This window comes from Zingiber officinale, chromosome 7B (genome assembly GCF_018446385.1).
Source record: "Zingiber officinale cultivar Zhangliang chromosome 7B, Zo_v1.1, whole genome shotgun sequence".
Taxonomy (NCBI): Eukaryota; Viridiplantae; Streptophyta; class Magnoliopsida; order Zingiberales; family Zingiberaceae; genus Zingiber; species Zingiber officinale.
Window position 1 is genome coordinate 104,580 of NC_055999.1, and position 14,312 is coordinate 118,891.

The 14,312-nt window shown below is 41.6% G+C and overlaps 1 protein-coding gene across 1 annotated transcript; it reads left to right on the plus strand.

The window, feature by feature from the left end:
• The first annotated feature begins 635 nt into the window (after positions 1-635).
• On the plus strand, positions 636-3,476 carry LOC122004838 (cytochrome P450 90D2-like). The gene is made up of 7 exons (XM_042559655.1): positions 636-1,038; positions 1,136-1,460; positions 1,621-2,031; positions 2,134-2,217; positions 2,316-2,501; positions 2,745-2,866; positions 3,125-3,476. Exons 1-7 carry the CDS (start codon positions 821-823, stop codon positions 3,213-3,215), a joined length of 1,437 nt encoding a protein of 478 aa, XP_042415589.1. The 5' UTR covers positions 636-820; the 3' UTR covers positions 3,216-3,476.
• Positions 3,477-14,312: the final 10,836 nt, after the last annotated feature.

The following is a 14,312-nucleotide window of genomic DNA, read 5'->3' on the forward strand; positions in this document are numbered from 1 at the left end:
AGATCATTTGGTCCATCAGTCAGATTTTTTAAACAAGACATAAATTTTTTAAATACATTCGTGTTCAAAAAATCATTGCTGTCAATATATTAAGTCAAATTGACATTTGAGGACATGAATAATCATGAGTGATAGAGGAACACATAGGAACTAATTTCATGTCAATCCAAGATCATATGATCAATCAACCAGTTTTATCGTTTTAGACAAAATCGATTGATGTATCAAATATCAAATTGACATTTGAGAGTATAAATATAATCAGGTGAGATAAACGAATACATAGGAACTAGTTTTATATCAGTTCGAAATTGTCTTATCTATCAATTAATTTTATTTAAAATTAATTTTAATTAAAAATAAATTAATCGATTAATTAAAAAAAACATAAGTCCATTCAAATCGAGACGTTTTGATAAATCGTAAAAAAAAAAAAAAAACCAAACAGAGGAAGAATGATAGTGGGCGGTGGGTGCAGCAGCAGTTGGGAGGATTTTTATTGAATGGACTTCACGTGTGCACGAGGCGAGCTCAGCTGCCTTCTTCCATGCGCTTGCAATCTCACTGTGCCACCATACAATCATTCATGGACGTGTGGGGGCGATCCCCAGCATTAAATACTTGTGGGCACTTCCCAACCCCCCTTCCAATCAAATTCCCTTATGCCCCTTCGTACTTAGCTGCTCCTTCTCGAACCCCAAACCAAACCAAACTCATCTCCCTCCTTCGACTCCGGCGACGCTATTATTATTATGCGACATACCATAACCTCTTTCTTGGAAAGAAGTAGTAGTAAAAGCAGAAGAGGCAGCATCAGCACATGGACGACCAATCGCTGACTACGTCGCTCGCGCTAATTTTCCTGTTCCTGATCATATTGCTCATCTCCAAGACTTGCAGAAACAGAGCAAGCAGGGATGCAGGGTGCCGCCTCCCAGCCGGCTCCGGCGGATGGCCTCTCGTCGGAGAGACCCTCCACTTTGTCTCCTCCGCCTACTCCCCCAGCCCGGAGCGGTTCATGGACAAGCGCCGCCGATTGTACGTCATTGATTCATTAAAAAAAATTAAATATGGGCAGACGAGATATGTAATCGGGTAACTCTCTATTGCTGCTGCCTGCTGCCTGCTCCTGCAGGTACGGGAAGGTGTTCCGGTCGCACCTGTTTGGGAGCCCGACGATCGTGTCGACGGACGCGGAGGTCAGCCGGTGCGTGTTGCAGAGCGACGCGAGGGCGTTCGTGCCGTGGTACCCCAAGTCTCTGACCGAGCTTATGGGCCAGTCCTCCATCCTGCTCATCAACGGCAACCTCCAACGCCGCATCCACGGCCTCATCGGCGGCTTCTTCAAGTCCGCCGAGTTGAAAGCCCAGATCACCCGCGACATGCACAGCTACGTGAGCCATTCCGTGGTCAACTGGCGCCACCACCACCGCATCCTTGTCCAAGAACAGACCAAAAATGTGAGTTACGTTGCGTTCCTCTTTCTACCCTCCCTTCCCCTCCCTCCCCCTCCCCTCCCCTCCCCTCCCCCACGTGCAAACTCGTGGCGCCACATGGTACGCATAAAAATAAATAAACAAACAGAATTATGCTAATTCTCTGGATGAAATCATGAAACAGATTGTGTTCCAAATTCTAGTCAGAGCATTGATCGGACTCGGCCCAGGGAAGGAGATGCAATTCCTGAAGCAACAGTTCAGAGAATTCATCGCCGGCCTGATGTCTCTGCCGGTGAAGCTGCCCGGTAGCAGGCTCTACCGATCGCTGCAAGCGAAGAAGCGGATGGCGATGATGATTAAGAGCATCATCGCAGAGAAGAGAGCCGAGCAGGCTGATGGTGGTCGGAGTCAGCGCCGCTCACGCGACGCAGTCGATGTTTTGATCGACGACGCGAGCGATGAGTTGACCGACGACCTCATCTCCGACAACATGATCGACCTCATGATCCCAGCGGAGGACTCCGTGCCGGTTCTTATTACTCTCGCAGTCAAGTACCTGAGCGAATGTCCTCTTGCTCTCCGACACTTGGAGGTAATAATTAAATAATATACGTATAGAAATTACAATATTAATGCATTCGATATATCAATTGCTAATTGTTTGCTAGCTAGCTGCTAACTAATCGATCCTCAGGAAGAAAATATGGAGCTGAAGCAGAGAAGAGGCGTAGAAGAACTGCAGTGGAACGACTACATGTCTCTATCTTTTACACAAGATGTGAGTTTTTTTTTTTTTTTTTTTGGGGGGTCTGGTACTCGTGAATGAAATCTGATATGATCGATGTTGCCGACTAACGTATGAGTCTTTGAGAGCAGGTGATCACGGAGACACTACGGATGGGGAACATAATAAGCGGGATCATGAGGAAGGCAGTGAAGGATGTAGAGATAAAAGGGCACCTCATACCCAAAGGATGGTGCGTATTGACCTACTTCCGATCAGTTCACCTCGACGAGAGCCACTACGAGGAGGCCTACGAGTTCAATCCGTGGAGATGGAAGGTAAAGTTTGATCTGATCTCATTCTCAATTCTCAGGGGATAACGATTCATCACCTACCTGCCCCTCCTTTTGGGTGTCGGAGCTGGGCTCAACTTCACGATATATGCATGCCACAATGGCCTTTTCCTTTTGTTTATGTTTTTATTTGTAGATGGATAACTAGATAGAGATCTCCATGCTTATGCTTATTAGTATTTATCTTATCCGAGTGCAATCTTCTTCCTTCGTCTCTTCGCCCCACAGGAGAAGGACATGAGTTCGTGTAGCTTTACTCCTTTTGGAGGTGGGCAAAGGCTGTGCCCTGGGCTGGATCTCGCCAGGCTGGAGGCTGCCATCTTTCTTCATCACTTGGTCACCAACTTCACGTAAGATAAGATTAACTAACTCATTAACAGTCTCTTCTTTACTCTCGTTTGTTCTTGTGCATTTGCTACACGTGGTGCGGCTCTGCCTGGCAGAAGCGAGTAACAAATAGTGTTAAGTTCAAGTATGTACAGTGTTCACAGGGCATGGTAGATTACAGTCCATGTCGGCACATGCAGCCCACACGTGTGGGAGTGTCGCAGTCTGCATTGCATCAGGGATGATGAAAGTCTAAATCTAATTTAGCTTCGTGACCACAGGTGGGTGGCAGAGGAGGAGGACCACATTGTGAATTTTCCAACTGTGAGGATGAAGAGGGGAATGCCCATCAGAGTAAGAAGGAAGAGCTGAACAAGGCACAGAAAGGAGGTCAATTTGCATTTGCATTTGCATTTCCATTTGCACACGAGCTGTGGGATGGGACCTGGAGCTGGACCACCGCTCTGTCAAATTGAGGTAGCTGGGGCCTCGCAGTGAAGCTCCAATAGGGTATACAGATAGATACATATATTTTATGTAAATAGAATAATAAATGAGATGTATAAATTATGAATAGGGGCCATGTCACAGACATATCTAGGATTGCAATCCCCAAGACAGAGAAATAAATATTGAGAGAGAGAGAGACAGAGACACAGAGGAGAAAGGAAGAGCGAGGAGGGGTTTGAGTTTGAGCATGCAAAGGTGCTTTTGGGAAGGGAAAGTAAGGGAAGGAGGGAGTATGCAGGGCCTAGAGTAAGGGCTAACAGAGCTAGTGAGAGCTTCATTGAGAATTCCAAGTCTTGGGTGATCTGATGGCGATGGTGACGGTGATAGGTGCTGCCGCTGACAAAGTGGGGGGAGAGGACAATGAATTGAATTGAAGTGGGGTTGCTTTCATGCAGTGGGGATTGTGGCAATTCAAGGCAAGGGCATCGACTGCACGCTCTCCTTCCACCTTGGTTGCTGCTAAGCCTCCCTACAGGAAAGATAGAGAGAGGAGCTGAGATGCTGCAAAGTCCAAGTCCTTTTTTCCTTTCTATACTTTTTGTACTATAACTCTTCGGACCACTGTTGCCTTTTGTGGTTTTAATCCTGGGGATTCACTGATTCCTCTTATGGGATATATATATATCATTTTTTTAAAGTTTAAAAACTAGTATATAGTAGTAATCCTTGAATTAATAAATAAATCATTAAATATTAATTTTAATTCAATAATAATCTAAAATTAATTATGTAATTTTGTTCAAAATCCAACAATTTTTATTAAATTTATTAAAAGTTTATGTTTATAATTAATAATTTTTTAAAAAATAATTTATTTTGAACATAAAATAAATTATAACTCGTGTAATATTTTTGTTAAAATTGTAGATGCGCATGTGCAATTAATTATTTTTAGAGAATGCGACAGTGTAAATGATTTGAGAAACAGTAAATTTGATTGAAAAAAAAAGTCATGAAGTCTTCCTTTAATGACAAATTAAAAAGAATATCAAAATTATTCGTTGATATTTATCCAATTCTTGAATGATATATATAGTTTAACGTCACCATGCCTCACTTTTCCTAAAATAATTATTCTAATTTTTGAATTAATTATAAAATCAATTTCTGAACTTAAAAACAACTTTGCCATATCGAGAACAAAAAAATTAAATCATCCATCAGGGTAGATAAAAAAAAAAAACAAAATCAATTAAGCATCATGCATGTCGAACACAAGATTTACATGCCAATTATTTTTTTCTCTGTCTTAACATTCATTGTCTTCGCCTGAAATCATTATTATGATTACGAACTAAAACCGTACCGCAAACAAGATCAATAACATTTTTGTAAAGCTCGATCATGATCGCTACAAATCCTTTTCCTTCTTTTTCTTTTATCCATCTTTCGTAGATAAGACTCAAAAATGCCTAGTGTGGATCGAGTCGGAAAAAAAATGACAAAATAATATCTAATCACCAGCAAGTCCTTATCGACTCATATCATTATTGCACACAACATTGTTAGATACGTGGCAAAATTTTTGTCTCGTACTAAATAAGATTTCTAACTATTGATTAAAGTTAAAACTCCCATAACTTGTGGCATCTCTATTGGAGATACATCCCTTTCAAAAGATGGCAGAAATCTCAACATAATAAATTTTCTAGCATTAATTATTATTATATAATTTCTCATGAAAACATATTACACGTGGGATCCAATGCGGTAGCTAGGTTTCTTCATAAGAACACGACAAAACGATTAAATCAATCAAGATAATGAAAATAACTTTGGAGACTTTTACGATATTTAAGCGATCCACTCGATTCGTTCTTCTTCTTCTTCTTTTTCTTTCTATTCACAATTAATAAAAATGTCTTTTTCATGTGTTATAAATATTAGGCGATAAATAAAGTTTTAAAAATTTAAAGGGAGATGAGGATGGAGGCAGGGTGAGGCGTAGGCAGTGTAGCCAACGCAGGCCAAGGGATGTATACAGCCGAGCCACTTGCTAATTGCAGATGTATACATACATCCACACCCGTCGGCAGTGAGGACGACGCGCGATCTATGACTTAATTTCTTAGACGCGCGATAGTCATCACCATACATAATTTATTATTACAAAATACATAAACAAATAATGTTAGCATATCTATACCTAGAGAGTTAGAGAGGATGAATAACTTTCATTCACTTTTTTGATAATAATTTATCATGAAAATTTAAAATGAAAAAAATTCATAATACTAATACCTCTTGGAAATTTGACATGAAGAAATTCATAATGCTAATACCTCTGATTTATTTAGTTTTCATCTTTTCAAGATAATTAATCTAAGAATTTATACCATGCATATAATTCTACTATGAACATACTTATTCTCAAAAACTTTCTAAAGATGGAGAAGCCTCGTACAATTTCAAACACGAGAAATATAATAAAAATACAAGTGAAAATGAAAGTAAATACTTTACAATAAAATCTTGCTTAACTTGTTATCTTGTTATTTGAAAATGTCTCTTGATTGGTTGAAAATACAATAGCACTTCTTTCTCAACGTCCCAAAAAATGACAGTAAAAACCTTAAACAAACTCCCCTTTATATGGACGTTGTTTGAACTATTATTTGCCTCCTAATCGATTAAGTTACCCTCAATTAATTATCACACAGCTCGACAGTTCAAACCTACAAAATGACTCTTTTTCACTTGGCTAATCGATTGGTGAGTCATACCAATCAATTTGGCAGCTTCTAATCGATTTTCCAAATCGATTTCGAAGCTTCTGTTCTCATGACAAACACTGCCTAATCAATTAGACCAAGCTGAATTGATTGCCAAATCGATTTCAGCACGGTTTGTGCTCTCGTAAAAACATCCTTAATCGATTACCCTAATCAATTAACATATCGATTAATCAATTGATTCTCAGCCTTACTGTACTTCGTGAAACAACCCTTAATCGATTGCCCTAATCAATTAGGGATGCCAGAATTGATTGACCTAATCGATTTTGGCTCTTTTTGTTTTCACAAATTGAGCTTTCAATCGATTAGAAAATCATCCCAATCAATTGACCTTGGGCTAGTAGATTAAGTTAGTCGATTACCCAACCCTAAACTCTAAACTTGAGTTTAGGATTCGTTTTCCCAACCCTCAAGTCATTCATGACTCGTTGAAACTTCTCGTTGGACTTTCGATGACCAGGAATTCGGTCAACATTGATCCACGTGGATTTTTTCCTTGTCTAACTCCGCTAGGACTTCCATTGCCTAGTTCTCAACTAGATTTTCACTGCTTAGCTCGCTTAGGACTTTCAACTGCTTAGTTCCCAACTAAGTCTTTATTGCCTAGTCCCATTAGGACTTTCACTGTTTAGTTTCCAACTAGGTCTTTACTGTTTAGTCCCTCTATGACTTCTCTGTTACCTAACCTCTAGTTAGGGCTTCCTTGGACAAGTATCCGGTCAATTCTTAACATACTTGACTTTTTTCTAACATATTATCAAACATCGAAACTCAAACTCAAGTCTACTCGAGCTTTAATTAAACTAGGCAATCTTGACACCAGGACGATTACACCAATAAATAACTTAACTAATAATTTTTTATTATTAAACTACAAGCGGATTATTAATTGTGTAATACGATGTTAACCTATAGCATTAAAGTGGCCTCCACCCACCACATATATATCTCCTGTGCGACCGTGAGTGACCATGAGAAATGCCCTTACATGGCGTTGCTAGCATAAATTTTTTATATTATTGAATTCCTTTTATTCTCTCTCACATTCCACCTTCTATTCAAAACCTATGGCTCAATTTTTAATCTCTCGACTTTTCCAGATCTAAATTTCCCTCACTCTCGCTCTTTCCTTCGCCACCTTCTTCCATTGCTCTCGCTCCTGCCAACAAGCAAAGCAAAGGAGAGGCAAGCTAAGCACAACTTATAGCCACATGCTTGTTCTCAAGCTAGCTGGAAGATCCCCCACACTACCACCGCCAACAAAACTGATGCTACATGTTACTTAGCACCCCTCTCCATTCTTGGTTTTTAATCTCTTGACTTTCCCAAATCTCGCTCTCACTCATTCCTTTGCCGCTACCTTCCATTGCTCTCTCTCCTGCCGGCAAGCAAAGCAAAGGAGAGGCAATCTAAGCATAACTTACAGTCGCATGCTTGTTCTGGAGTTGGCTAGAAGCTCCCCAAACTGCCACCGCAAACAAAGTCGATGCTACACCTTGCTTAGCACTGCTCTCCATTTTCGATCATAAGTCTATCCACTCCACTGTTTATTTTTCACCACTGTACAATATTTTTTTATTAAGATTTATGCTATAATGTAGAAGCCCTAACTGTTACAATGTGTAGTAACTACTTGGACAATTAACTGCTACACGTTATAGCAGTTACTTGGACAATTAGTTACTACAACGTATAGTAGATACTTGGATAGTTAGCTACCACAACGTATAAACCTTAGCTACTACAACATGTAGTAGCTACTTAGACAGTTGTTAGCTGCTACAACGTATAGCGGCTACTTGGGCAATTAGCTGCCACAACAATGAAGTATAATCTTTTTTAATAAATTTTAATTTTTTTAGTAATAAAATTTACAGGAAATTTGCCAAACATCATTTCTCATATTTCATAACCAATGGTAAGTCATTTTATTTTAAGTTGTAATTCCCTCTAATTCTAATATATTATTTATACATGATTATAAATAATCTATTTAATATAGGAAAACATATATGTTGTCTTTATTTGACGCTAGCTGGGTGTTTATGATACATAGATAGTGTAGGGACCTTTGTGCCCGCTAGGGGGGGTGAATAGCGGTTCTTCGTGCGCTTGCGTCGTTTGCTTCGTCTTGATGGTTTGCAGCGGAATACAACTCGAAGATAAACAATACAATGCTAACAAGTAGGATTTACTTGGTATCTATCTCAAGAAGAGGTGACTAATCCAAAGATCCACACACCGACTCACTCCTCCACTATGAAATACTCATTCTTGGTCACAGCCGGAGGCGGAGAAGTCTCGTACACCCAAACACACAAATACAACTCACACAAGTGTAGGACCGATGCGGCCGGCTAGAAGGGGGGGTTGAATAGCCCTGAAAAATCAAACACAACCCTTTCTCGTACGATTAAGCTAACACATAAAAAATAGATTAAACAGAAAATAAAGCATAAAAACGAGGCACCGAATTTGACTTGGTTACAACCGGGGAGGTTGTTAATCCAAGGATGAAGATTGCACTAAGAGCTCCTTCAGGCGGAGAAGCCTCGTTTACAGCAGTGTAAGCACAGAAAGACAGAAGCTAATCTAAACAGTGGAAGCACACAAGTGTTGTTTACAATTTCTGAACTGATGAAGAGCTTCTGGACCAAGGCTATATTTATAGCCTTGGTCGGGGCGCCTGGAAGGGTTCCGGGCGCCCTGGGGGGGATAAAGTTTTATCCCCCAACGTTCAGATCGCGTAAATCGCGATCTTGGTCAAAATCAGGGTCCGGGCGCCCGGATTGGTTCCGGGCGCCCCGGAGCAAAAAGTCAACTGTGGTTGACTTTTTGTCCGGGACCACTTCTCCGTTAAGTCCCCGTCTCGGTCCGGGTCTTCTGCTCCGGATCCGCTTGATTGGGTGATCTCTGACATCCGGAATAGGGCTCACCCGAACCCATCTTCCGGTCTTCTCGAGCGTGCTTCCCTCCGGCTTCTCGTCCCTCGGAATTGCCGCGTGTCCCTTCTCGTCCACCAGCGTACTCATCCGCAGACTTCGTCCCTTGATCGCACCCCGTGCCGCTAGCTGCGTCTCTTGTTCCCGAGCAATCTTCCGCTCCGGCTTCGTACCTCGGAACCATCGCGCACTTCCTTCTCGTCCGGTGTACTCTTCCGCCTCGTCCCTCGGACGCATCGTGTGCGCTACTTGCGTCTTCCGCTCGAGTACCTGTGCTCCTAAGCTCCTGCACACTTAGACACAAGGTAAGAAAACAACAGGACCTAACTTAACTTGTTGATCACACCAAAACCAACCTTGGGGTTCCAACAATCTCCCCCTTTTTGGTGTGATCAACCCAAGTTAAGCTAGGGTTAACTAGACAAAAAATAAACTAACTAAATTTACAATTTAGTGCACAAAGATAGAAAAAAAATAGTTTTAGGCTACCTCCCCCTAGACTTATACTTATCCTTCTCCCCCTTTAATCACAAAAAAATGGGGTTCCAAGAAAAAATCTAAGGGTTAAAGACTTAGAAAATTTTGAAAAGCTACCTTAAAAAAAATTTCTAAGTCAAAAGATTCTAAGTTAGAAAAAGAATTTTGCAATCAATAAAACTTAATTAAATATTTTGAAAAATAGTTTTGAATCAATAAAAGCAGAATAAATTCTAAGTAAAATTTTAAGTAAAAGAATTTTGAGATTTATTTTATTTATTTATTTTTAAGATTTTAACTTAGGAAAAAATAATTTTTGAAAAATTTTCTAAACACTCTAAGTAAAAGTTATTTTTGAAAATAGAATTTTTTTTTTTTAAAAAAAAAATAATTAAAAAAAAATTTAAGTCAAAATTTTGAACCATGTTTGAATAACTTTTTAAAGCATTAAATAATTCTAGTATTAATGCTTTATTAATTAAACATTTATTTCAATATTTGGCTTCCAGGCCGTGGCGAGGCACTAGGCCTTCTTGGTTATTGGAACAACAACCACTTTCTAGTCAAAACCCATAAAGAAATTTTTGTTTAATTTTTTCACTTAAAGCGCTAACTTTGATTTTAAAATTTACACTAAGCAAGATTTAGGAACCCAATAAAGGTTCCAACCTACTGGATTAACTAAAAATTTCTTAGGGACTTATTTTCTAGAGATATTTTTAATTTGTCCCTGGTGATATCTATAATACCAATTCAAATTATTGAACCTTCTAAAATTGGTTTTAGATGAGCAATCAGAGTTTTTCAAGTTTTCTACTTGAATTTTTAAATTTTGAATTTCTAATTTTAATTTTTCATTTTCTAAATTTGATTTATCTAGCATTTCTAACGGACAAGATGTAGCTAATATTGCTTTTAAACCTTTATTTTCATTTTCTAATTTGCAATAATCTTTTGTTAAAATTTTAATGAATTTAAACATTTTATTAGGAGGAAGAGATCGTACCTCACTTACCTTGTTGATCTCGTTGTCGGTTTCTCCCCCTGAACTGCTGCTCTCTTTGGACGTGGCTCCCCCTTCATTGATGCTTTCGATGCTCATTTCAGAAGAGCTTGATTCACAGTCGTCGTCTTGATGATTCGCCATTAACGCGAGCCCGGAGAACTCCTCGACTTCTGATTCCGACGACGTATCGTCCCACGTCGCTTTTAGGGCCTTGCGCTTTTGGATAGGCTTCTTACCCTTGTCCTTCCCGTTGTTCTTCAGTTTAGGGCAATTGTCCTTGACGTGCCCTTCTTCATCGCAATGGTAGCAGCGGATGGTTCTTTTCTTTCTTCCCTGCGGATGGTTAGATTTCCTAGATTTACAAATATTTTTAAATCGTCTTACCATCATTACCATTTCCTTGTCATCGAGAGAAGATTCTGACTCAGGTTCGTCTCTCGAAGCTTTAAGGGCGACATTATTCTTGGGCTCCTTCGGACCTGCACATCTTGACTCATGCACTTCAAAAGTTGAAAAGAATTCGTCTAATGAAATTTTTTCTAGATCTTTTGAAATGTAAAAGACATCTACTAGTGATGCCCATTTTGAGTTTCTAGGAAAGGAATTTAGGGCATACCTTAGCGAATCTCGGTTACTTACCTCTTCTCCGAGATTCGTAAGTCTGGTGATGAGTTCCTAAATCCTCGAGTGTAGATGTGCAATTGTTTCACCTTCTTCAAATCGGAGGTTTGTAAGCTGGTTACGAAGTAAATCCCGTCTTGCAAGTTTGGCTTCGGATGTTCCTTCGTGTAACTCAAGGAATTTCTTCCAAAGCTCCTTTGCCGAGTTGTAGGTACCGACTCGATTGACTTCTTGTGTTGGAAGTACACTTAGCAGATGAAATTCTGCTTTCTTGTTTGCCACGTGGTCAGCCTGCTCCTTCTTTGACCATTGATTTCTTGCTTTGCCCTCTGGTGCTTCATAGCCAAATTCCATTGTTAGTAATAAATCATAATCTGTTTCAAGAAATACCTCCATTCGCTTTTTCCAGCTAGCGAAGTCCCCTTCGAATTTTGGTGCGTGGATGTTGGATCCGACCATCTTGTTGCTTCGTTCGACGGTTAGTCCTCCTGAAGCGCCTCGGCTCTTATACCACTTGTAGGACCGATGCGGCCGGCTAGAAGGGGGGGTTGAATAGCCCTGAAAAATCAAACACAACCCTTTCTCGTACGATTAAGCTAACACATAAAAAATAGATTAAGCAGAAAATAAAGCATAAAAACGAGGCACCGAATTTGACTTGGTTACAACCGGGGAGGTTGTTAATCCAAGGATGAAGATCGCACTAAGAGCTCCTTCAGGCGGAGAAGCCTCGTTTACAGCAGTGTAAGCACAGAAAGACAGAAGCTAATCTAAACAGTGGAAGCACACAAGTGTTGTTTACAATTTCTGAACTGATGAAGAGCTTCTGGACCAAGGCTATATTTATAGCCTTGGTCGGGGCGCCTGGGGGGATAAAGTTTTATCCCCCAACGTTCAGATCGCGTAAATCGCGATCTTGGTCAAAATCAGGGTCCGGGCGCCCGGAGCAAAAAGTCAACTGCGGTTGACTTTTTGTCCGGGACCACTTCTCCGTTAAGTCCCCGTTTCGGTCCGGGTCTTCTGCTCCGGATCCGCTTGATTGGGTGATCTCTGACATCCGGAATAGGGCTCACCCGAACCCATCTTCCGGTCTTCTCGAGCGTGCTTCCCTCCGGCTTCTCGTCCCTCGGAATTGCCGCGTGTCCCTTCTCGTCCACCAGCGTACTCATCCGCAGACTTCGTCCCTTGATCGCACCCCGTGCCGACCTTCGCGCTAGCTGCGTCTCTTGCTCCCCTAGCAATCTTCCGCTCCGGCTTTCGTACCTCGGAACCATCGCGCGCACTTCCTTCTCGTCCGCCGGTGTACTCTTCCGCAGCGCCTCGTCCCTCGGACGCACCGCGTGCCGTCCTTCTCGCTAGCTGCCTCTTCCGCTCGAGTACCTGTGCTCCTAAGCTCCTGCACACTTAGACACAAGGTAAGAAAACAACAGAACTTAACTTAACTTGTTGATCACACTAAAACCAACCTTGGGGTTCCAACAACAAGGAGAGAAATACAAAAATATAAGTGAAAACACACTCTTCTTGCTTACTTGCTGTGTATTGTTGTTGCCTCTTGAATCTTGGATATGCACTCCAAGAACCTTCAAGAACTGACAAGAAACTCGGAGGAAATCGCTGGTGAAGATCGCAGAAAATCAAAGGAAGAAATCGTAAAAATTTGCGGAGAAAACGCTCCGCCAAAGCTTTAAACAGTTCTCCCAATCGATCCAATCCATCCCTAATCGATTGCCACGTCATCACCGCTCCATCGCAGCCATCCATCATCTGCATCCTGCCCAACGGTCGAATCTCAATTGATCGACCGATCGATTGGGAACATCTGAATCGATCTGTGGATCGATTCAGAAGCTTTCTGTGTTCTCGCGATCGCCCGAGAACTCCCCTTCCCAATCGATCGGCTGATTGATCGGCAGCTCCCAATCGATCGGGCGATCGATTGGGAAGGCCTCTGTGCTCATGAATTATGGTCTCAATCGATCGACCAATCGATTGGGTCATTCCTTCCTTCGCAGCACACTCCAATCGATCCACTGATCGATTTACCTGCCTGAACTTGACTCAAACTCAAGTCCAAAATCTCCAACCCAACTCCTGGTTAACCGTGACCTGTTGGGTCTCCATGCCTAGCATTTGGTCACACCCGACCAACCTCGAACTAGCCTTCTAGCCTCCTCCATCAGCCTTGCGTCCCTCGGATATCTCCCCATCCTTCACGCCTTGCCTTCAAGAGCTTCCTTCGGCCTCATCCTAGTTGTCGAGTTCTCCTTGCCAAGTCACACTAGGACTTACCTTGCCAAGACCACATGCTTGGACTTACAACCTTTGCCAATATCACATTTGGACTTTCTAATTGCCTATCTCCTCACCAGGACTTTCTCCTTTGCCAAAATCACACTTGGACTTTCCAATTGTCTGGCTCCTCACCAGGACTTTTCAATTGCTTGGCTCCTCACCAGGACTTTCTCCTGCCTAGCTCCTCACTAGGACTTTCCCGTTGCCTGGCTCCTCACCAGGACTTTCCCCTGCCTAGCTCCTCATTAGGACTTCACCACTACCTAACTTCCAGTTAGGACTTCCAAACGCCTAACCTCCAGTTAGGACTTACCCAGTCAAGTCTCCTGTCATCCTTGACCTACTTGACTTGTCTTCTTATCAACTTAGTCAACCCTTTGACCATCTCCATAACCGGACCATTGTGTTGGGACCTTGACGTCCCAACAAGTGGTATCAGAGCGAGGTCGCTCTTCTACAGACTAACCGCCAAGAGAGCAAGAAGCTAGAGGAAGAAGAAGATGGAGTCCGAAGGACCGCTCGGATGGGATATCCGAATTCCACCTCCGTACGACAAAGAAGACTTTAATTATTGGAGGAAGCGGTTGGAGACATGGTTCCAAATGGATTGGAACCAATGGGTTATCTTGAGTGACCCATTTGAAGCTCCTACGGACAAGAAGGGTAAACGCCTCCGACCTCGGCATTGGACCGAAGAGCAACGGGAGCAATCGGAGGCGGACAAGGAGGTAACGAGAATTTTACATAGTTTACTACCTTCTAATTTTTTGTTGAGTGTAGGTGAAACCACAAATGCAAGTGATCTTTGGAAAAAGATCATTGCATATCATGAAGACCCTACAAAAATCCAAGGAGTGGAAGAGCCCAAGGAGAATGGTTCATT

Coding starts and splice junctions, on each gene's coding strand:
- LOC122004838 (XM_042559655.1), top strand. CDS start 821: ATGGACGACCAATCGCTGACTACGTCGCTCGCGCTAATTTTCCTGTTC. Junction 2,218..2,315: donor CTCTATCTTTTACACAAGAT/GTGAGTTTTTTT, acceptor CTTTGAGAGCAG/GTGATCACGGAGACACTACG. Junction 2,502..2,744: donor TCAATCCGTGGAGATGGAAG/GTAAAGTTTGAT, acceptor TTCGCCCCACAG/GAGAAGGACATGAGTTCGTG.